Here is a 21,246-nt window from a genome sequence, read left to right as displayed (position 1 = left end):
TGTGTGTGAAACACAGGCACAATTCCTCAGAATCACTGCCTCCTCCTCAACCCCAAACCAGTGTCTCCAGGGGGGTGAACCCAAATCTGTCTGTTTTTTTTCCAAAAACTAATGAGAAAAGTCCCAACTGAGAATTCTGGAGAAGTCTCAGTCCGGCTCCTGGCCAAAAAAAGTTTTTAAAAAGCTTGAAAACACCCATCTTGAACTTGGACAAATGACATTTCTTAAAATAAAAGCAAATAAAATGGGTTTTTCTTTTAGAAAAGATCAAACCAAACCAAACCAAACAAAAAAAAACCCACATCCCCCCACCTTAAAAAAAAAATAAAAAAAATGGAGAGTTATTAAGATAATACTTTTAAAACTCTAGGTAAATATAGAAGGACTTTTCCTTAAAGTGAAGAGAATAAAAGGAGGTTTTTCCTTAAAAAACACCCATAAAATACAGATTTTTTTAAAGGGTTTTTTTCCTTCCCAAAATATAGAATTCCAGTGTATAAGAGCTTTTCTCTTCTCTCCCCCTATCCTGGAAAAAAAACCAAAATACATAAGAAAGATTTATTTTTTAGTCTCAAAATAATAAACAAATAATTAACTTTAAAAGGACTTTTTCATTTAGGAAAATTAAATCAGGGGATGGGAGTTCCCCTGAAAAAAAGCAGGAAATGAGGAGAAATGAGAAAATAAGGGAGAATTTCTTGAAAGTCCTAACAGGCAGGGATTGAGAGTTTTTTCTTCGCTCCGCAGTAAATGCCATAAAATAACCCCAAAACTAAGGGAAGTCGTGGAGGGTTTGTTTTTTGGTGGTTTGGTTTTTTTGGCAGAGGGGGGGCTGTTGCTCAGCAGAGAAGAAACCCAGAATCCCCCATCCTGAATTTCCTGAAATTTACTAATTTTGGGAGTACAAAAACCCCTGTGAAGTGATGAGGGATCCAGAGGTGTCTCCAGAACCCCAAAATTATTCATAAAGAGGCTTGTCTGTGCATAAGAAAAAAAAAGAAAGAAAGAATCTGGAGGAGCCAAAAATCCACAATCCGTGAACTCAAATACCCCTTTCTAAAAAATCCTGGGAGAGCTCAGAGAGCTTGGGTGGGCGGGAAGTTGGCAAATTCCCTATTTCCGTGCTTTTTTGATAAAAGAAGGAGCTGAATGAGGTAAACCCCAGCATTTTTGGGTGTTTGAGCTCATTTTCGGGCCCCGGTTCTTCTATTCATCGGAATCCAGGTGAGGGAACTTTTATTCTGATGAGGATTTCAGTCATTCCCTGGAATCTTCTCTCTTTAAATTCCTTATATTTCATGGATTAAGAAAGCTTTCTCTCTTTAAATTACTTAAAAATGCATGAAAAAGGATAAAACCACCCTGATTTTATGCATTAAAAAAAGGGCAAACAATCATGTATTTGTGCACAGAAATGGCAAAAATCCTCAATTTGTGCACACAAAGGGCAAACGCTTAAGATTCAATTAAATAAAAATTTATTAAAAATCAAAATAAATAGAAAATACATAAAAATCAAATTAAATTAAAAAGCCAAATAAATAGTCAATTAAATTAGAATTAAAAATTTAAAATTAAATGAAACAAAATTAAATTGAAAACTTCAATTAAAGTTCAATTATATTAAATTAAAAATAAAAAAATTAAATTAAGAAACCACCAAAATTAAATTACATGAATACTGGAAAATAAATTAAAGATAATAAAATTAAAATGCCAACTTTTCAAATACTTCACTTAGTTAAAGAAGTGTTTAGAATAACACATTCTCCCTGCCTCCCACAAAACATTCCTGGGTAAAGAGCCTGGATAGTGTTTTAAAGTGGGATTTTTTGCCTCCAGACCCTCATTCTTGCTTTGTTTTGCCTCCAGACCCTCATCACTTCCTGGGACTTTTTTGGGGGGACTGTGGTTTGGGGATTTTTTGTTGGTTTATGTTTTTTAAATTTTCCCCAATTTTCATATTTTTTTAGGGTCGAGGATGTTACCCTCTGGTGTTTTCCTCCTCCTGATTTTGGGTAAATTCTGAAAAATAGTTATAATTTTCATCCCTGTTGGGGAATGATGGATTGACTCATTTCTCCCCACTCCCTTCCCCCCTTTTCTTCTCCAGGATCCATTGTGGGCACCAATTCCTCATCTGGAAAAGGTGAATTTGACAGGTTTTGCCTTAAAAACCACTATTTCCACCTAAACCAAGCTTTCTCTAACCCCCATTATACCATTTTCCCATTATTTCTCCCCAAATCTATATGTTCCTTATGTAATCTCCATGGGGTAATTCCCTAACACCCCAGTTTCACCTTGATCACATGGTAGCAGACAAAACCATTTTTAGGTATCCAAGAACACAGAAACCCCAAATTTGGCATGTTTCACTCCAGTATCCATATAGTTAGGTGTTTTTTGAGGGGAGAGTTCCCAAATCCTGATTTTGCCACAGGGTCCCTGCTCTATCCCTATGGACCAGACCAGGGGGACCAGACGAATCCCAAACATGATGATGGGACATCTGAGAGGATCACCCTCTTCATTCCCTTCACCTTCTATGGCAAAACCCATGAAGCCCTCTTTGTAGGTCACTGAAAATTCAAGATTTTGGGGAATTTCCTCAATTTTTCCCAATTTTCCCTCTGTTTCTGCTTCATTTTTCACTTGTCTGTGTCCCTACCCCCAAACTCCCTTCTCCAAATTCAACCCCATTTGAGTTCATAGAGGAGTTTGTTTGGGGGCATTGAAAAGTCTTCAGGTGGGTCTTGAGGGGGTTGGGGAGTACTGGAGGGTTTGGAGGGGTTTGGAGGGTCCTGTGGATCGTGGGTGTTGGGCGGGTGGTCCTTGGTGGTCCTGTGGGTGATGGGTGGTGAGAGATCTTATGGGTAGTAGGTCTTGGGGTGTTGGTGAATGTTGTAGAGTCCTATGAGTGGCAGGTTTTGAGAGGGTCCTGGAGGGGTGGGTCTTGATGGGGTTGGGGGGTGTTGGGGGCTTTTGTGGTTGGTGGGTTTTGGGGGGTTCTAGGGGCATTTGGGGGTCCTGTGAGAGAGCATTTCTATGGCTGGTGGGTCTTGGGGGGGAGGCCTTAGGGGGTTGGTAGGTGTTCAGAGGTCCTGTGGGTGGTGAGTCTTGGGGCCTTGTATTGCCCATGTCCACACCCCAAGTCAAGGTGATGCACCCCCAACCCCTGTTCCCACCCCCTCCCGGTGTCACCTGCAGGTGAACAACAATGGGGTGATCTCCTTTGATGAACCTGTCAGAGAATACACCCCCGATCCCTTCCCACTGGTGGATGGGCGCTCCTTTGTGGCCCCTTACTGGGCAGATGTGGACAACGTGCTGGGTGGGGATATCTTCTACCGCCAGACCACCAATGCAGTGCTGCTGGGGGACATCAGCCGGGACATCAACCAGTACTTCCCCGAAACCCTCTTCACTGCCACCTGGGCCTTTGTGGCCACCTGGGACCACGTGGCCTACTATGGCTCCACCTCCACAAAGGTGAGTCTGTGGCTGGGGCATGGAGGTCGCTCATTGGCTCTTGTGACTCAGTTGGTGGCCTTGGTGACCAACCTATCTTTGATATCCATGACCCACCCTTTACTTCCACAGCCAATTCTTACCTCCATGACCAATCCTTGACCTCTGTGACCTTTTCCATAGGGCAACACCTTCCAGGCTGTCCTGACTACTGATTCCAAGACATTCTTCATCATCCTAAACTACTGGGACATCCAGTGGACCACAGGAGCGGCGAGTGACGGGGATGCTGAAACGGGGCTCGGAGGGATTGCAGCACATGTAGGTGGGGAGGGGAGGAGGAAGGAAAACGTTGTCCCACTCCATCTTCTGGGCATGATGATGAAGGCTAGGGATTGGCCTATCCCATCTTCTGGGGATGATGATGATGATGATGATGATGATGATGATGATGGATGACGGTGATGATGAAGACTAGGGATTGACCCAAAATATTTTTAAGAGGAAGTCTAGGATGTCCTGTCCCATCTTCTGGAGATGATGATGAAGGTCAGAAGTTGGCCCATCCTATCTTCTGGGGAGGAGGATGATGAAGGTCAGAGATTGGTCCAGTCCATTGTCCAGAGATAGTTATGATGAATGTCAGAGATTGGTCCAGAGTGATTTGGGGGGAGATTGAGGTTGTCCCACCCATCTTCTGAAGAGGCTCATCATGATGGTGAAGGTCATGGATTTGGTCCATAACATTTTTGGGGGCCACCAACGGTCAGTGCTCACCTCCTAACATAATTTTGGGGTCCCAACACCCCTTTGGGTGGGGTCAGTCCCCACAAATTCCCTCCAAATTTTCCAGGCAGGATTCAACAGCGGTGATGACACCAACTTCTACAACATTCCCGGATCCCAAACAGATGCCATCATCAACATCACTGCCACCTCCAATGTCAATGTCCCAGGGCGCTGGGCCTTCCGGGTGGACAACTTCCAGTTGATGGGTGTGGACCCTCCCAAGGTGAACGAGGACAATGACTGCTGGTTGTAAGTTGGAATTCTGGGGAGGAAAACCGGGAATTTCGAGGAAAAGTGGGAACTTGGGGGGATAATTTGGGAGTTAGAGAGAAAAAGTGGGGATTTTGGGGGATAATTTTTGATTTTGGGAGAAAAATTGGGGATTTTGGGAAAAGATGGTGAATTTGTTCAGGGAAATTGGGAATTTGGAGTGAAAAGTGGGTATTTGGACATGGAATATTGAGAATTTTGGATGAAAATTGGGAATTTTGGGGAAAAGGTGGGGATTTTACGGAATAATTTTAGAATTTGGGGCAAAATTGTGAATTCTGGGGGGAATTTTTTTAAAACTGGGAATTTGGGAGAAAATTGGGAAATTTGGGGGGAAACTGGGAATTTTTTGAGGAAATGGGTATTTTTTTTTGGGGGGGGGAAGCGATTCTTCCTCTTGGGCTCTTGATGTCTCCTGTAGGTGAATCTAGGGGGCTGGGACAGAGGGATATCCCCATTGTCACCACTGTCCTCAGTGAAGTCAATTGGAAGGTCAAGGTTATGTCCTCCTCTACCAGAGCAATAAAATCACATCCAAGACATTGATTGTAGTGTCCATGTCATTATCACAGCCATGGCATCCATGGTGACATCATCACAGCCATGTCACCATCACTGTTCCCACAGTTCCAGGGGATCTGAGGGGCTTTGGGTGAAATGTGCTGGAGTTCATTCATTTGTGCCTTTTTTGGTGTTAATTAATGAGTTTTTGCACTGTATGAAATCAAGTTCATGCAGTACCTGTGCATAACACAAAATATGGCACCCCCCCCGAAAATGTTGCACCCACAACATGCTCCAACGTGAAACCACACACGCCCAACACTCCACATGCCACACAACACAAACAACACAAAAACTAGGACAATACGCCAAAACTGTTGCTCCTACAACACACTCTGACATAACACAAGACACACAAGACAAAACTTTACCCCTTCACTCCCATTCACAGTATCACAGAATAATTAATATTGCAAGAGAACTCCAAGATCATCAAGCCCAACCTTTGACCAAACACCACCTGGTCAACTAGACCAGAGCACTGAGTGCCACATCCCACCATTTCTTGAACACTTCCAAACTTGGTCACTCCACCACCTCCCTGGACAGCCACTTCCAGTGCCTGACCACCCTTACTGCAAAGAAATTCTTCCTGATACCCAGCCTGATTCTCCCCTAGCATAGCTTGAGACCATTTCCTCTTGTCCTATTGCTGGTTACCTGGGAGAACACTCTGACCCCCACTTGGCTACAACCTCCTGTCAGGTAGTTCAGAGCATGAGAAGGTCTCTCCTGAGTGTCCTCCAAGCCAAACACCCCCAGCTCCCTCGGCTGCTTCTCACCAGACTTGTGCTCCAGACCCTTCCCCAGGTCCCTTGGCCTTTTCTGGACATGGTCCAACTGCTCAATGTCTTTCTTGCCATGAGGGGCCCAGAATTGACCCAAGGATTTGAGGTGTGGTCTCATTTTTGCCCAGCACAGGGGGACAGTCACTGCGCTGTTTCTTGCTGGCCTTACTATTCCTGATCCAAGGCAGGATGCCATGGGCCTTCTTGGCCACCTGGGCACTGCTGGCTCATATTCAGCCCCTGTTGACCCCCAGGTCCATTTCCACCTGGCAATTTCCCAGCCACTCTGCCCCCAGCTCATAGCATTGCAGGGGGGTTTTGTGACCCAAGGATGGGACCCAGCACTTCCCCTTGTACCTCATACCATTGGTCTTGGCCAATCAATCCTTTTGATTCCTCAAAATGATTTTTTTTTTCCCCCCCCCCCCCCCTTTTTTCACCAATCATCCCCTGCCATTTCTGCAAAAAATACCTAACCTTCCCTATTTTTGCCCTCCCCCTGATTTCTACTTGTTGTTTTGGGAAAATTTCAACCTCATCTTCCAAAAAAACCACAACTTTATATTTGTAATGCCAATTGTTTCCATTAGTTTCAATAAAAACTCCTGTTTTTCTCCTCTGTTCACCTTTTCTGGCCAAAAATTATGTCAAGGCATTGGGTGGGGTGGTCCCCCAAGGGTGCCTGGATTAGTCATTTTTTTCCCTCTTCTTCTGCCAAAGTTAAAAAATAATTGAGGGAGGAGCCAGAGCTGCTGCCCTGGGATTGTGTTTTCATCACAGATTTGGGGATAAAACGGAGCTCTTTGGGGATACGAAGCTAATTTGGGAATATAACGGGGCCAGAGGCAGGTAAGGGCAAAACTACATCTAAAAATTGATAATTTCTTTTTGGCAGGGAACCTCCAAATTGGGAAAATCCACCTGGAAATTCCTGAAACTCTTCCCCTCACCCTCCTCAGCTCTGGTTCTGGTCCTTAGAACAGTGAGATTGGAAGATGTGTGAGGGGATTTGGGGAAAAAAAGGGTAGGAAAGATGGAGGAAAGGGAAAAAGGGGGGGGGGGAAGGGAGAAAAGGAAAAAGAGCAGAAAGGGAAACAAGGGAAAGAAGGGAGGAAAAGGCGTAAAAGAGCAAGTAACACAAAAAAGAGAGGAAAGGGAAAAGGAGGAGGAAAAGGAAAACAGTGAAGAAAAAGAGGGGGAAATAGGGAAAGTGGAGGAAAAGAGAAAAAGCGGGGGGAAAGGAAACAAGTGGAGGAAAGGGAAAAAAAGCAGAGGAAATGAGTGAAAAGAAGAAAAAGGGAGAGGAAAGGGAAAAAAGATAAACAAATGGAAAAGCAAAAAAGGGGAGGGAAGCAGAAAAATGGGATTAGAGTGCAAAAGGAGATTGAGGAAAAAAGGGGGAAGGGGAAAATGGAGCAAAAGAAACAAGAGAATGAAGATAATAGGGGGAAAAGGAAAACAGGAAAAAATTAGAAATGGTCAAAATGAAAAGGGAGGAAAGGGGAAAAAGAAGCAAAGGGATCTTGAACGCTGGGAGAGGGCATAAGGAAATGTCCCCCAAAAAACTTGTTTTGGAGTTAGGTGCACTAAAGTGTAGATGTCTAAATATGTGCAGTAAAAATAGTGGCTTTGGGGGATTACATGAGTGACAAAATCAGATTTTTAGGGGCACATTCAACAGAACACCCCTTTTTGGGATGAGTGCAAAGGTGAAAACCACAGATTTTGGGGATTTGTGAGTTTTAGGTCAAAATATGAGTGAGTTTGGTGCAAATTCTAGTGAGATTTCAAGAAATCTGAGAATTTGACTGTTTTCTTGCCTTTTGCACCCAGAGCATCATGGATGGCAGCCTGGGAAAAACAGATGTACCACACTGGTTCTGGATTGTCATGTTCTGGGGTAAGTTCCAGCTGGGTGGAGAAATGCCCCAGAAGCTGCAAGATTCTCCTCAGATAATGAATTTGCCTCAAAATCAGGGTTTTCCAGTCCCAAAGAAGGGTTTCCTAGCTCCAAATGGCCATCGTTTGCCCAAGAAATTAATTGGGGTTTTGTCAAATTTGTAATTGTCCAAATTGTTTGTTTCTGTTAATGATGATCTAGCAGATTAATCTAATCAGTTAAATACTTGTTCAGATCAATGGAGTTTATTCTCTCATTTGGAAAATGCAGTGTATTGAAAGTCCATCCAATTAATGATCTAGCAAATCAATACTTCATCAAATTAATAGTCAATTACATTAATAATCAATCAAATTAACAGTTTGTCAAATAAATAATCAGCAAACTGTATATTCAATCTATTTTATCAATATTCCACCAAATTAGTAATACATCAAATCAGTAGTCCATCAGACTAACAGTCCATAAAATCAATGATCTAACAGTCTATCAAATCAATCAAGTCTATCAAATCCATAATTCATCAAGTCATCAGATAAATGTTGATTCAAATTTTTATTTCTCCAAAATAATATCCCATCAAATCAAATAAAATTAAATCAACAGTCCATAAAATCAATAATCCTGCAAATCAAAGACTAAATAAGCCAATGACCCATCAAATTAATAGCCCATCAGTCAGTAGTCTGTCCAATAAAAAATCCATCAATTTAATAATCCACTAGTCCAAAAATCCATTGGCTCAATAATCTGAATAAATAATCCATGAAATCAATGACCCACCAGATCAATGGTCTATCAAATCAAAGCTCCATCAAATTCAAAGTCAACCAAATCAATAACCCATCAAACTAATAATCCATTAATCAATAATCCACCAAATCGATCAAGTTATGAAATTAATAGTTTGTCAAATTCATAGTCCATCAATCAATGATCCATAAAATCAGTAGTCCATCAACAATCCGTCAAACCAATCAAAACTCCATCAATAAAAGGTTCATCAAATCAACAGTCCATCAAATCAATCAAGCCTATCAAATCAATAGTTCATCAAATTAATAATCCATTGAACCAAAATCCCATCAAATCAATAATCCATCAAATCCATGATCCATCAAAATAATAATCCATCAAATCAATAATCTATCAAATTAACCACCCCTAGTCTTCCTCCCCTTCATCCAATTCCTTCTCTTCCTCCCCTCCCAACAGCTCTCCTCCATGCCTTCCATGTCACCTCTGTCGTGTCACCACCTCACCTGGGAGAGGAGTTCCTGGTGGCCTTCCAGCAGAATGGGGACCAACGCACCCTCCGCAGCGACTTCCGCCTCCTCCTCCTCACTGGCCCCTCCCCATCCACCACCGCCACCATTTCCATGAAAAGACCTGGATTACGGATGACAGTACAGGCAGCTGCTAACCAACCAATCCTGGTGAAGATCCCACCCCAAGCTGAGATGGTGGGAAGCCAACTTTTTGAAAATGCTGTGGTGGTGAAGACCACTGCCGCTGTCACCACAGTGATGATAAACGACAAACCCTCTGCGGCTGACTCTGCTGTCATTATCCCAGTCCACAGATGGGGGACGGAATACCACGTGGTCACCCCCAGCCCTGGCCCCGCCCGCTATTCCCAATTCGTAGTGGCCGCTTGGGATCAACCCACCACAGTCAATGTTCACCTCAGTGCCGACGTCACCTTCCGTGGCAAGCTGCACCCACGTGGTTCCACCATCACCATCCTGCTGGAGCCATTTCAAGCGGCACAGATCCAGAGCGCAGCAGATCTTTCTGGAACACGGGTTGTAGCTCAGAGACCCGTTGCTATCTTCAGCGGCCACACGTGTGTGGGCAGGTTGAGCCGTTGTGATCATGTGGTGGAACAGCTCCGCCCCATCACCCAGTGGGGGACAACCTTCATCGTGCCACCGGTGCCCTTCCGGGGACAATCCAATGTAGTCTACATCTCTGCTGCACAACCAACGTGGGTCAAGGGTCACGGTGAGGTCACCGAGACCACACGAGAATTACAACCCAACCACGCAGTGCTCTATGGTGCCCAGTCAGGAAAGGGCTTGTTCCTCACTTCCGATGCCGGGATCCAGGTTTTTCTTTTGGGGAATGGCAGAAATAGTGGTGAGGTCACCTTTATGCCATTTTTTGTCACCGTTCCCGATGTCACTAGTTACTGCAACTCCTATGGCATTGTCACGCTGGAGGGATATGACAACCGTGTCCTGCTGGTAGCCAAGACAGCGGAAACTTCCAGAATACTGCTGAATCAGAGGCCATTAGGGAGCACAGCATGGGAACCAGTCCCTGGGACAGAATATTCGTGGATTGGGATAAATTTGGGAAGCGGATTTGGAATCCATCGGGTGGAGCATGAGACAGCGGCATTTGGGGCATGGAGCGTCGGGACAGGGGAGGGGAAACGCTATGGAGCAGAGGGAGCCTGTGACAGTGGTGAGTGGAGGGGGACTTTGATATCAATAAATAATCTATAATTATATGGATATAAATAACAGCTATAGCAATTATGGTTAATTAAATCTAATTATAAACATATATAATTATGCAATTATATAAATGACAGCATTCATTACATACAAATTAATATATTACTTTATAAGAATAATGGTAAAAGAACTACTTGTAATATATTTAAATAAATAAGGATCAACAGAGACATAAATATATAAATAATACATAAAAATTATTGTCTCTAAATGTAAATAAATAATATAGAAAGAATATATAATATTAGAGATAAATATAATAAATATTAAATTTAATAATTTTAATATACAATATATTAAGTATATATAATAAAAATACATTCCAGTGATACATGTATATTTTTAAATTCACTAGAATTATATAAAAGTATGATATTTTTAATAATGCTATACTATAATAGAAATATGTAAGTAAATGTGAGTAGATAATTAATATATAAATGAATGTATAAAGAATATATAGAGATATATAAATAATTTAGAAAAAATAAAACATAAATATAAATAACTGCAATCAATAAATAAAGCATTATATATAAATAAAGGACCATTCACTTAAGCCTTGGACTTGATGATCCTTGGGTTCCCTTTGAACTCCAAATATTCTGTGAAATCTCTGAAATGGATCATTAAGCATATCAGTAATAGAATTAATTAATACCAATTAATCACTCATCATTAATAAATCTCCAGACCCCTGCCGAAAGGTGCAGTGCCGCCCCAAGGAGACCTGTCACCTGGACAAGGGCGCACCCATCTGCCGTCACGATTATCTGGGCACCTGCACTGGCTCCCCATCCCTGCAGTACCACACCTTTGACGGGGCCCCTGTGTCCATCCATGGAGGCTGCAGGTACACCTTGACCAGGTACTGCGGGGACGACCCCACCCTGGAGCCCTTCTCCGTGGAAGAAGGGTGGAGCCAGGATCGCTCTGAGGCACCGTTGGCCAACATCTATGTCTATGCCTACAATGTCTCCATCCATGCTGGGGGGGGCAGGACCATCCAGGTGAGTTTCCCAAGGTGTTGGATCCATCATTCCTGATAAAACCATTTATTCTCAGTGGATAAAACTTTCCAGGTGAGTTTGACCTTAAAAAATTAGGAAAAACACACAAAAAAATGGAAGCGTATAAATCACTGCAGTGTTGATGTGGGCCTTAAAAAAATAAGTACAACTATCAAACACATGGAATTTTGATTTTTGGTTTTCCATCCCAAACAACCCAAAAGACCAAGGAGAAGGTCTTTTATCCCCAGCTTGAGGTGCCTCCAACCCACTCCAGGTTAAATCCACTTCTGGTTAAATTCTGGGGAAAAAAAAGGCAATTTTAAAGTTTGAAACCACCAAGCCCACAGAATTTTGGGAATTTTTCCATTCCCAATCAAATCACAAACAAGGAAGAGGTGTTTCATCCCTGGCTCCAGGTTTCTCCAACCAACCTATCTTCATGTTGGGGTTAAATCCCAGAAAAAAAGGAAATTTTTAAGGATATGAACCAATATTAAGGTCAGATTTCTCCATAAGATTCATGAAATAGAAAGAAATCTGTCAAAAATGAAGTCTAGGTGACACAACTCTCAATTTTTCTGGGTGGGATGTCATTACTTCCAAACATGGCCTCAACACAAACAAGATCTTAAGCTCAGGAAGTGTAGAAAAGCTTTTCTTGGTTTGGATTTTGTGGAATTGGGGCAAAAATTCTGATTTTAATGAAAATTGATTATTCTGAAAGTCACTTCTCCTTCTGTTTTGTGAACCATCCACTGAGTTTTAACCCTTCTCCTCCTCCTCCCCCTCTTTCCACTCTACCAGGTCAACAACAAATCGACTGACCTTCCAGTCACCCTGGAAGCTGGAAAAATCCGGATTTTCCAAAATGAGGGTCGGACCATTCTCCAGACAGATTTTGGGCTGCAGGTGACCTATGATGAGGACCAGGTCATCATGGTGGCAGTGCCCAGCAGCTATTTTGGGGCCACCTGTGGCCTGTGTGGCAACTTCAATGAGGATACAGAGGATGAGGCCATGGTTCCCAACGGTATTCCTGGTGAAGGTGATGAAGGTTGGGCAGAAAGTTGGAGAGACCCTTCATGCCAGAAAGACTGTGGAGACCAGGAGACTCCATGGGACACAGAGGGATGTGGTGAGTTCATGTGGGGCTTCCAAGGATCTTGGGAAAGGGAGAAGAGGATGTATGTGGGAATTCAGTTTCAGGGATCTGCCTAGAGCAATGGTGGTGTTTCTAGGTGTCGACGTAATCAACATCTTCAGCACATGGAAGGGTTGTGATGGTCTTTTCATCCTAAAATACCCCAAAACCCACCTGATCTGGGCCAGGTGCCCAAAATCGATGGAATTATGGTGGGATTTTCCTGAGAGTGTCCCTCTGGGATGTCCCATGAACACCAATTCCTTTTAAGTGTCAATGTGACCAACACCTCCATTATGGGGAAAGTTTGCATTGGTCTTTTCACCCTAAAACCCCCCAAAGTCCCACTGATCTGACTCTGGATGTCAATAACACATGGAATTACACTGGCGATTTCCTGAGGTCCACTCGTCTTGCGTGTCTCACAGACTCTAAATCCCTTACAGGTATCAACACAACCAGCAGCTCCAGCACTTCCAACACCTCCAGCACCTCCAGCAGCTCCAGCACCTCCAGCACCACCTCTTCTTGTTTCCACAACAATCGCTTCTACAAGCTCCATGAGGAATTTTGGGAAGACAGTAGCTGCCATAAGCGGTGTCGGTGTGAGGGCACAGGGATGGTGAAATGTAATCCAGGAAAGTGTAAATCTCAGGAGAAATGTGTCACAGTTAACGGCGTTTCCAAGTGTGAACCCAACCAGCACTACACCTGCATCGGGACAGGTGACCCACACTACACAACTTTTGATGGGAAGAGGTTTGACTTCCAAGGCTCCTGCATCTACCAGTTTGCTGCCCTCTGCATCCCCAAACCCATGCTGGTCCCCTTCAATGTCACTGTGGAGAACAACCACCGCGGCAGCCGTGCCGTAAGCTTCACCAAGACTGTCACCCTGGAGGTCTATGGAAGCATCATCAGCATGAGCCAGGAGCACCCACGCAAGGTCAAGGTGGGCGGACACTAAAAAATCATTTTCACCCCTGAATTCCCTCTCTTTTTTTCCCCCTAATTCCCCTTTTTCCCCTTCTAATTACCTTTTTCCCTCCAAAAAGCCCTTTTTTTTCTGCAAATTCCTAATTTCCCCCCCCAAAGTACCCTTTTTTACTGCAAATTCCTCATTTCCCCCCAAAACTTTCCAATTTTTCCTCCAAATTCTTTTTTTTTTATCCTGTAAGTCCCCATTTCCCCCTCCTAAAATTCCTCCTTTGTATCCCCCAAAATTCAAATTTAATTTCTGCCCAGCAGCTCTAGGTTGAAGCCCTGAGAAGGGAGTTTGAGGTTAAACCTCACATTTTTGATATGTTTAGAAGTTTGTCTAAAAAATAAATAGGAAAAATACTGCAATCAAATAATAAAATAAAAATTAAAAATAACAATTAAATAAAAAAATAGAAGTAAAAAATAAAAAGAAGAGAAAATAAAATAGAAAATAAACTGTACAATTAAATGAGACAAAAATAAAAATAGATAAATAGATATAAACAGAAAATAAAAAAGTAAATTGAACGAAAATTGAAAATGAATTATAAGAACAACTCAAAAAGATAAAATACAATTAAAATAAATAAAAAGAAAAATAAATTATTTAAAATAAAATTAAGATATAAAAATAAATGAAAATGAAAATAAAAATAAACACAAATATAAAAATTAAACAAAATAAAAACTTAATAATAAAAATAATCAACAAAAGAAAAATATATTTAAAAAATTAAAACAAATAAACCTTCAAATAAAATTACAAATCAAAATAAAACAAAAATATAGAAATAAAAAAAAATTAAAATAAGAAATACAATAATAAAATAAAATCAGAAACCTATGATTTCAAAACAGTTCCTTTTGGCTTTCACCCCTTGTCTCCCTCCCCCTTCCTCCAGGTGGACGGCACCTTCGTGTCCCTACCCTTCACCCACCCCCACTTTTCCGTGTTTCACCGCGGTGTCCATGGCTTTGTCGTCACTGACTTCGGCCTCACTGTCACATTTGACTGGTACAGCTATGCTCGTGCCATCCTCCCCAGAGCCTACTCTGGCGCAGTCTGTGGCCTCTGCGGCAACGCCAACGGTGACCCCGAGGATGACTTTGTCACCCCAGGTGGCCACCACGCCCCCGACGAGACCCGGTTGGGTGAGAGCTGGAAGGTGGGGGATGTCCCTGGGTGCTCAGCTGGTTGTGGCGACCAGTGCCCAGTGTGTGACACATCACGGGTGCAGCCGTACCATGGTGACAGGTACTGTGGGGTGATTGTCCAAGCAGGGGGGCCCTTCCGGAAGTGTCATGGTGTCATTGACCCGAAGCCATTCCTGCAAGACTGTGCCTTCGATGCCTGTCACTACAGGGGACACCGCGACACTGTGTGTCAGGGTGTTGCCGCCTATGTCACCGCGTGCCAGAGTCACGGGGTGGATGTGGAGACGTGGAGGACAGTAGAGTTCTGCGGTGAGTGTGGGTGGGGTGGGGGCAAACAGGATCCTTCCTTCCTTCCTTCCTTTTTTCTTTCCTTCCTTCCTTCTTTCTTTCCTTCCTTCCTTCTCTCCATCCTTCCTTCCTTCCCTCCTTCCTTCCTTCCTTCCTCCCTACTTTCCTCCCTTTCTCCTTCCTCCCTTCTTTCCTTTCTTCTTAGAGGGACTCCTCTTCCCTCTTGATATTCTCCTCACTGGTTATGTACTTCTTTTTATCCCCAGATCTTTCCTGCCCTCCCCACTCCCACTATGAGCTTTGTGGGAGCCCCTGCCAGCCCACCTGCCTCACCCCCTCCGTCCCTGCTGCCTGTCCCGACTCACCTTGCTCTGAAGGCTGTTTCTGTGACCATGGTTATGTCCTCAGTGGCTCTGACTGTGTCCCCCGCTCTGAGTGTGGCTGTGAGTACCATGGTCGCTACTACCAGAAGGACATAGAGTTTTACCCCTCGTGCCGAGAACGCTGCCGCTGTGGAGCCGATGGTGCAGTGACCTGCCAGGAAGCATATTGTGGTGCTCATGAAGAGTGTCGGGTGGAAGATGGGGTGTTGGGGTGCCACCCCACTGGTTACGGCCGGTTGGTTGTATCGGGAGACCCCCACTATGTCACCTTCGATGGACGAACCTTCAATATCCCAGGATCCTGCACCTACATCCTGGCACGCCTGTGCAAGCCGGCACCACGGTTGGTCAACTTCACAGTGTTGGTGGAGCATGAGGCAGGCAGTCATGGTGACCTAGTGATGATGAAGAGGGTGATGGTGTCCATCCATGGGTACACCGTCACTATGGAGCGGGGACGGAGGTGGGAGGTGAAGGTAAGTTTGTAGAGCCCCATGGTGACACAGTGACAACGAAGAGGGTAATAGTGTCCATCCATGGGTACATTGTCCCTGTGGAGGGGGATCCAGCGACACCCATGGTGATGCAGTGGTGATAAGGAGGGTGGAGATGTTCATCCTTGAGTACACCATCACTGTGGAGCAGGGTCTGAAGACCCTCACAGAGACATATTTATGAAGAGGGTGGTGGTATCAACCCTGGGTACATCAATATTGTGGAGCGGGATCTGGAGACCCCCACAATGACTTGGTGGCAATAAAGAAGGTGGCAATAAAGAGCAGTTGTCCATGTGGACAGAGAACTGTTACTGTGCAGCAGGGTCTGGAGACCCCCACAGTGACGTGGTGACAATGGAGTGATGGTGTTCATCCTTGGATACACTGTCACTGTGGAGTGGGAACCAGTGACTCCCATGGTGACATGGGAATGGTTAGGAGCATGGGGGTCTCCCTCCATGGGTACAGCATCACCGAGGAGTGGGGTATGGTGACCTTATACCGCATTTCACAAATGTGTCACCCTGTCCCCAACCCAGGTGGACTCAGAGCGCTACACCCTCCCACTAGTGATGGAGGACAACAAACTCCGCATTGGCCAAGAAGGGAATAACATTGTGCTCCATACCACTGCGGGAGTCCGTGTCCTCTACAATGTTGCTACCTTCCTGCTCATTACTGTCCCCGACATCTATCGTGGTCGGCTCTGTGGGTTGGGCGGTGACTATGACGGGGACCCCAGTGATGACTTCCAGCTGCCCACAGGGGCACTCGCGGGAAACACTCAGGAATTCATCACCTCCTGGAAGATTCCAGAGCAGGATGGAGCGTGCAGTGATGGCTGTGAGGATGGCATGTGCGGCGAGTGTGATGCCACCAATAGAGCATCCTACAGCAGGAATGGATCCTGTGGAATCATCCGTGATGCAGAGGGACCATTCCAGGCATGTCACCCACGCGTCAGCCCTATGGAGTATTTCACTCACTGTGTCCACGATCTCTGTGCTGCTGGAGGGGACCGTGGTGCCTTGTGTCATGCGCTGCAGGCATATGTCGCTGCCTGTCAGGCTGCTGGTGCTGTGGTTAAACCATGGAGGACGAAGGAGTTCTGCCGTAAGTCAGGCGGGATTTCGCCAATTCAGTCCTATTTTCCTCAAAAGCCACATTTTCTCCTGTAAAAAAAATGTAAAATTTTGGAAAAAAACTCCTCAAATTCTGGAAAAATTCCCTACAATTTTGAAAAAAAAAAATTTTTTTTTGAAAAAAATTTCTCCAATTTTGGAAAATTTCCCTTGTTCATTTTGGAAAATATTCCCTCAAATTTTGGGAAAATTCCCCTCAATTAAAAAAAAACAACAAAGGCTCCAATTGTGCAAACATTCCTTCAAAGTTTGAAAAAAACCCCTCCTATTCTGAAAAAATCCTAAAAATTTGAAGAAATCAAATTTCAAAATGAGTCCTCCATTTTTGAAAGAACTAATTTAAATTTTAGAAAGATTACCTTCCATTTTGGAAAAAAAAAATCCTCCCATTATCCAAAAATTCCTTTCATTTTGAAAAATCACCCACCATTCTGTTAAAAACTTTCCAGTCATAAAAAAAAGGCTCAAATTCCAAAACAAATCCCATTTTGAAAAATAATTTGAAACATATCTTGAAAAATCATAGAATCATAGAATCAACTGGGTTGGAAAAGACCTCTGAGATCATCAAGTCCAACCCTTGATCCAACACTGCCGTGGTTTCTAGACCATGGCACTCAGTGCCACATCCAGTCTCATCCTAAAAACCTCCAGGGATGGTGAATCCACCACTTCCCTGGGCAGCCCATTCCAATGTCTGATTACTCTTGCTGTAAAAATTTGTTTCCTAATATTCAACCTAAATCTCCCCTGGTACAGCCCTCTTGGTTGCCTGGGAGAAGACACCAACCTCCACCTGTCTACAATCTCCTTTCAGGTAGTTGTAGAGAGTGATGACGTCTCCCCTGAGCCTCCTCTTCTTCAGGCTAAACAATGCCAGCTCCCTCAGCCTCTCAAATTTTGAAAAATTCCCTCTAGTCTTAAATTTTTTTCCTCCAATTTTGAAAAAATGAACTTCAATTTTTCGAAAAATATTGCAGAAAGTTTTTTATTTTTGGTAAAAAACATTTGGATTTGTAAAAAAACCCTCCAATTTGAAAAAACAAAACCAAACGGAAATTTTGAAGAAAACCCTCCAATTTTGGTAAATACATCCAATTTTACTGAAAACCCTCCAATATGGGGTAAAAATGCCACATTTGAATGATACCCTCAAGTTTAAAAAGAAATCCAATTCTGGAAAGAAAAAGTTTTGATGGAAATGGTCGAATTTTGGGGAAAGACCCCTCTAATTCTGGAAAAAAAAACAACTCAACAAAACCCAAAAACCACAAAACTGATATTTTTCTGAATACCCACAAATTTTGACAAATAAAACAACCACAATTTTGGAATCGTGCCAACAGTGTTGCTTTTCCCCCTTTTCCCCAGCCCTGTCCTGCCCCCCCAACAGCCACTACGAGCTCTGCACCCGCACCTGCGATGTCACCTGTGCTGCCCTTGTGGGCCCCGCCCCCTGCACCTGGGGGTGCTTTGAGGGGTGTCAGTGCGACGAGGGGTTTGTCTTCGATGGAGACACCTGTGTGTCACCTGAGCACTGTGGCTGCTTCCACATGGGACGTTACCTCAAGGTCAGTGAATGGGGCAAGTGACCATTGAGACTGAGGATTGGTGGGGTTTGTTTGCTGGGAGCCAGACTGGGGGTTGGGCTGACCCATCTGGGGGTTGGGCTGACCCATCTGAGAGGATCCAGAGGATTTTGGGGAAAAAAGAGTAACTGATGGTGAAAAAAAAGGAGAAATTATAGGGGATTAGCCAGGAAAAGAAAAAAAGAAAATTAATGGAGAAAATGGACAGCTAGTGGGGAAAAAAAGACAACAGGAAAAAATTATAACCAACAGGGAAAACATTACCATTAACTGGTTGAGTTTCCCAAACTCCACCAAATCCACCTGCATTTCTCACTCTCTGACATTTACCCCCCTTGGACTTTGGGAATTACTCTCCAAAATGTGGGAGATAGGTCATAACCTCCAAGATTTCCTGTTTCAGGCAGGAGAGACTGTCACCTTCAACAACTGCTCCAAGGAATGCCATTGTCACCCATCACGGGGACTGGTGTGCCGGGATATGCAATGTCACCTGGATCAGGTGTGTGTCACCCATGACGGGTCACAAGTGTGCGCCAAGAGTGAAGGTCACTGCCAGCTCACACCTGGAGCCACCCTGACCACCTTTGATGGCGTCCCTGGGCTTCTGTTGGCCAGTGGCACTTACAAGGTGTCGGCCCTCTGCGATGAGGAGGCACCTGACTGGTTCAAGGTAGTGGTGGAGGTCAGCGACTGTCAGAACATGAATGTCCCAGCGGCCACGGCTGCCATCGTCTTTGTCCGCGAGGGCGTTGTCAGCATCAATGGCAACATGGAGGTGTGGGTGAGTGGGCGAGGCAAGGGGCAAGCATGTCGGGGTGGTTTGGGTCATTCTAGAGAGATCTGGGCAAAAATCTTATTAGATTTTGCCTCTTACTGAACTACTTCACCCAAAATAATGTGGTTATGCTCAATAATTAACCATTTTCGCAAACAAAAAGGGTGATTATGGATAATATGGAGTGATTTTGCCCAATTTAAAGCCCTTTTGCCCAAGAAAAACTAGGGGTTTACCATGTTTTTTGGGATTGTCTGGAATTTTCCAGGTCAATGGCCTCTTCACCCACCCCCCCGCCACTATCTCCAACTCCGTCTCTGTGACCTCATCCCCTGGGAATGTCACAGTCACCCATCGTTCAGGGATGTCTGTCACGGTCACTCGTGATGGAGAGGCAACCATCACCGTGGCTTCGAACCTGGCTGCCCGTCTGTGTGCCCCCTGTGGCAATTTCAATGGAAATCCTAGAGATGATCTGAAGCTTCCAGATGGACGTGATGCCCAAAGTGTTGGCGAGGTGGTGGACATGTGGAAATCCCGGGATTTTGCTGGATGGTGAGTAAGTCCTAATTTTTTTACCCCCAGATCCATGTTTTTTTCATCCAGATATTTGGGAATAATGTTGATGAGGGAGGGGATGGGCAGATTCTGGAAGAAATTTTCCAGTTTCTCTGGTTTCATCCGCAGCGACTGAGGAGGGATCCTGCAGGAACGAGCCTGGTAAGCAAACTTTTTGCCCAAAAATGAGCCATTTTTCATAATAATGGGCCTCTTTTTCCCCAATAATGAGATATTTTTCCTGACAATGAGCCATGTTGCACAATAATTACCATTTCTGCCCCCAAATGAGCCATTTTTGCCCAAGAATGAGTCATTTTTCCCCAAATCAAGCCATTTTGCATAATATTGACCCACTTCTGCATAGTAATTACTTATTATTTATATATTAATATTCCATTTTGCATAATAATTCCCGTTTTTGCCAACGATTTTTTTCTGCCCAAAATGATGCAGTTTTCTCTCTGTTCCAGCCACATCTCCCACCAGATCCGTCAGGAAGTTGATGCTCCCATCTATCCTGTCCCATAGGCAGATCCAGCTCTAATTGCCCCAGATTTAGGAAAATTTTGGATTTTGCCTCAAATCCATGAAATTTTCCTGGATTTTCCCCAAAAGGATCATCTCCGTGTGGATCCAGATGCCACAGTGTCCCATCTGACCTCTGGAACCTTCAAAAAATACCAAATTCAGGTCAAAAAGACCTGAATCCCCCTGCTTTTTCTCCTATAAAAATTATACTTCCATTGGACAACAATCAATAAATGCTTTTAAAGGGTTTTTTTGAGGGTGGATTTGAGGTTTATTTGTTAATTTTGAAAAGTGGGAGGTAACGATTCCAAAGTGTGTGGGAGTACAACTCCCAAGCATGAGGCACTTTGCTGACCCCCCATTGTGGGGCAATGTTATTCTCAATGAGGGGGGGAGGACTGTGACCCCAAGTGTTGGGCATTGTGATCCTCATGTGATTCAAATTGCAACCCCAAAGTCTGGGGCATTCTGACCCCAAGGTGTGATGGGAACAGTTCTAGGCGTGGAGAAAAACATACAGTAATTGACAGGATTTTATTATATGGACCTTACAGTTATTATATGGACTTTACTGTTATTATGTGGTTTCATTGTATTCACACTACACAGTGCACAGCCTGGACATGCCCAGGCTTGCCATGAGTTTGCCTGCTGCCTGCTTCCTCCACTCCTCCCCCTTTTGCCCGTGTTCCTATCCTGGTTTGTCCTCCGGCTTGTCTGTCTCATGCTCCGCCCTATGTTCTGGCCCTTTCCCCTCCTGAGCTGATAAAAGACCACATGCATGCGTTAATAAAGGATTCTACTTGCATCCTTCCTCGTGTCCCAGACCTATGCGGTGCCATGGTCCTATCCCCCATTCGGACCGCGGCACCAAGGTATAGAGCAC

General features: G+C 44.1%; 2 protein-coding genes across 3 annotated transcripts; both read left to right on the top strand.

The window, feature by feature from the left end:
• Positions 1–513: 513 nt before the first annotated feature.
• On the top strand, positions 514–5,070 carry LOC113956875 (alpha-tectorin-like). Of its 2 annotated transcripts, none has more exons than XM_027663869.1 (8): positions 514–1,224; positions 1,974–2,018; positions 2,114–2,149; positions 2,444–2,574; positions 3,211–3,492; positions 3,655–3,792; positions 4,325–4,483; positions 4,952–5,070. In XM_027663869.1, exons 2-8 carry the CDS (start codon positions 1,982–1,984, stop codon positions 5,054–5,056), a joined length of 888 nt encoding a protein of 295 aa, XP_027519670.1. In that variant the 5' UTR covers positions 514–1,224; positions 1,974–1,981; the 3' UTR covers positions 5,057–5,070. The 2 variants fall into 2 exon arrangements, with proteins under 2 accessions (XP_027519670.1, XP_027519671.1); XM_027663870.1 differs by having other exon boundaries at positions 521–1,224; positions 4,325–4,509; positions 4,952–5,062.
• A 1,548-nt stretch (positions 5,071–6,618) lies between these two features.
• LOC113956870 (IgGFc-binding protein-like) lies at positions 6,619–20,611 on the top strand. Its single transcript, XM_027663861.1, has 13 exons — positions 6,619–6,731; positions 7,716–7,782; positions 8,998–10,251; positions 10,998–11,314; positions 12,122–12,452; positions 12,905–13,410; positions 14,342–14,903; positions 15,149–15,741; positions 16,302–16,875; positions 18,276–18,475; positions 18,897–19,277; positions 19,540–19,826; positions 20,303–20,611. The coding sequence occupies exons 2-13, from the start codon at positions 7,722–7,724 to the stop codon at positions 20,358–20,360; spliced, it is 5,124 nt and encodes a 1,707-aa protein (XP_027519662.1). The 5' UTR covers positions 6,619–6,731; positions 7,716–7,721; the 3' UTR covers positions 20,361–20,611.
• The last annotated feature ends 635 nt before the right edge of the window (positions 20,612–21,246 follow it).

The sequence above is a fragment of the Corapipo altera genome, unplaced genomic scaffold (genome assembly GCF_003945725.1).
Source record: "Corapipo altera isolate COAL_440 unplaced genomic scaffold, ASM394572v1 61153, whole genome shotgun sequence".
NCBI classification, from domain to species: Eukaryota; Metazoa; Chordata; class Aves; order Passeriformes; family Pipridae; genus Corapipo; species Corapipo altera.
The sequence above is the reverse complement of the archived record's forward strand: the minus strand, read 5'-3'. Positions and strand labels throughout refer to the sequence as shown.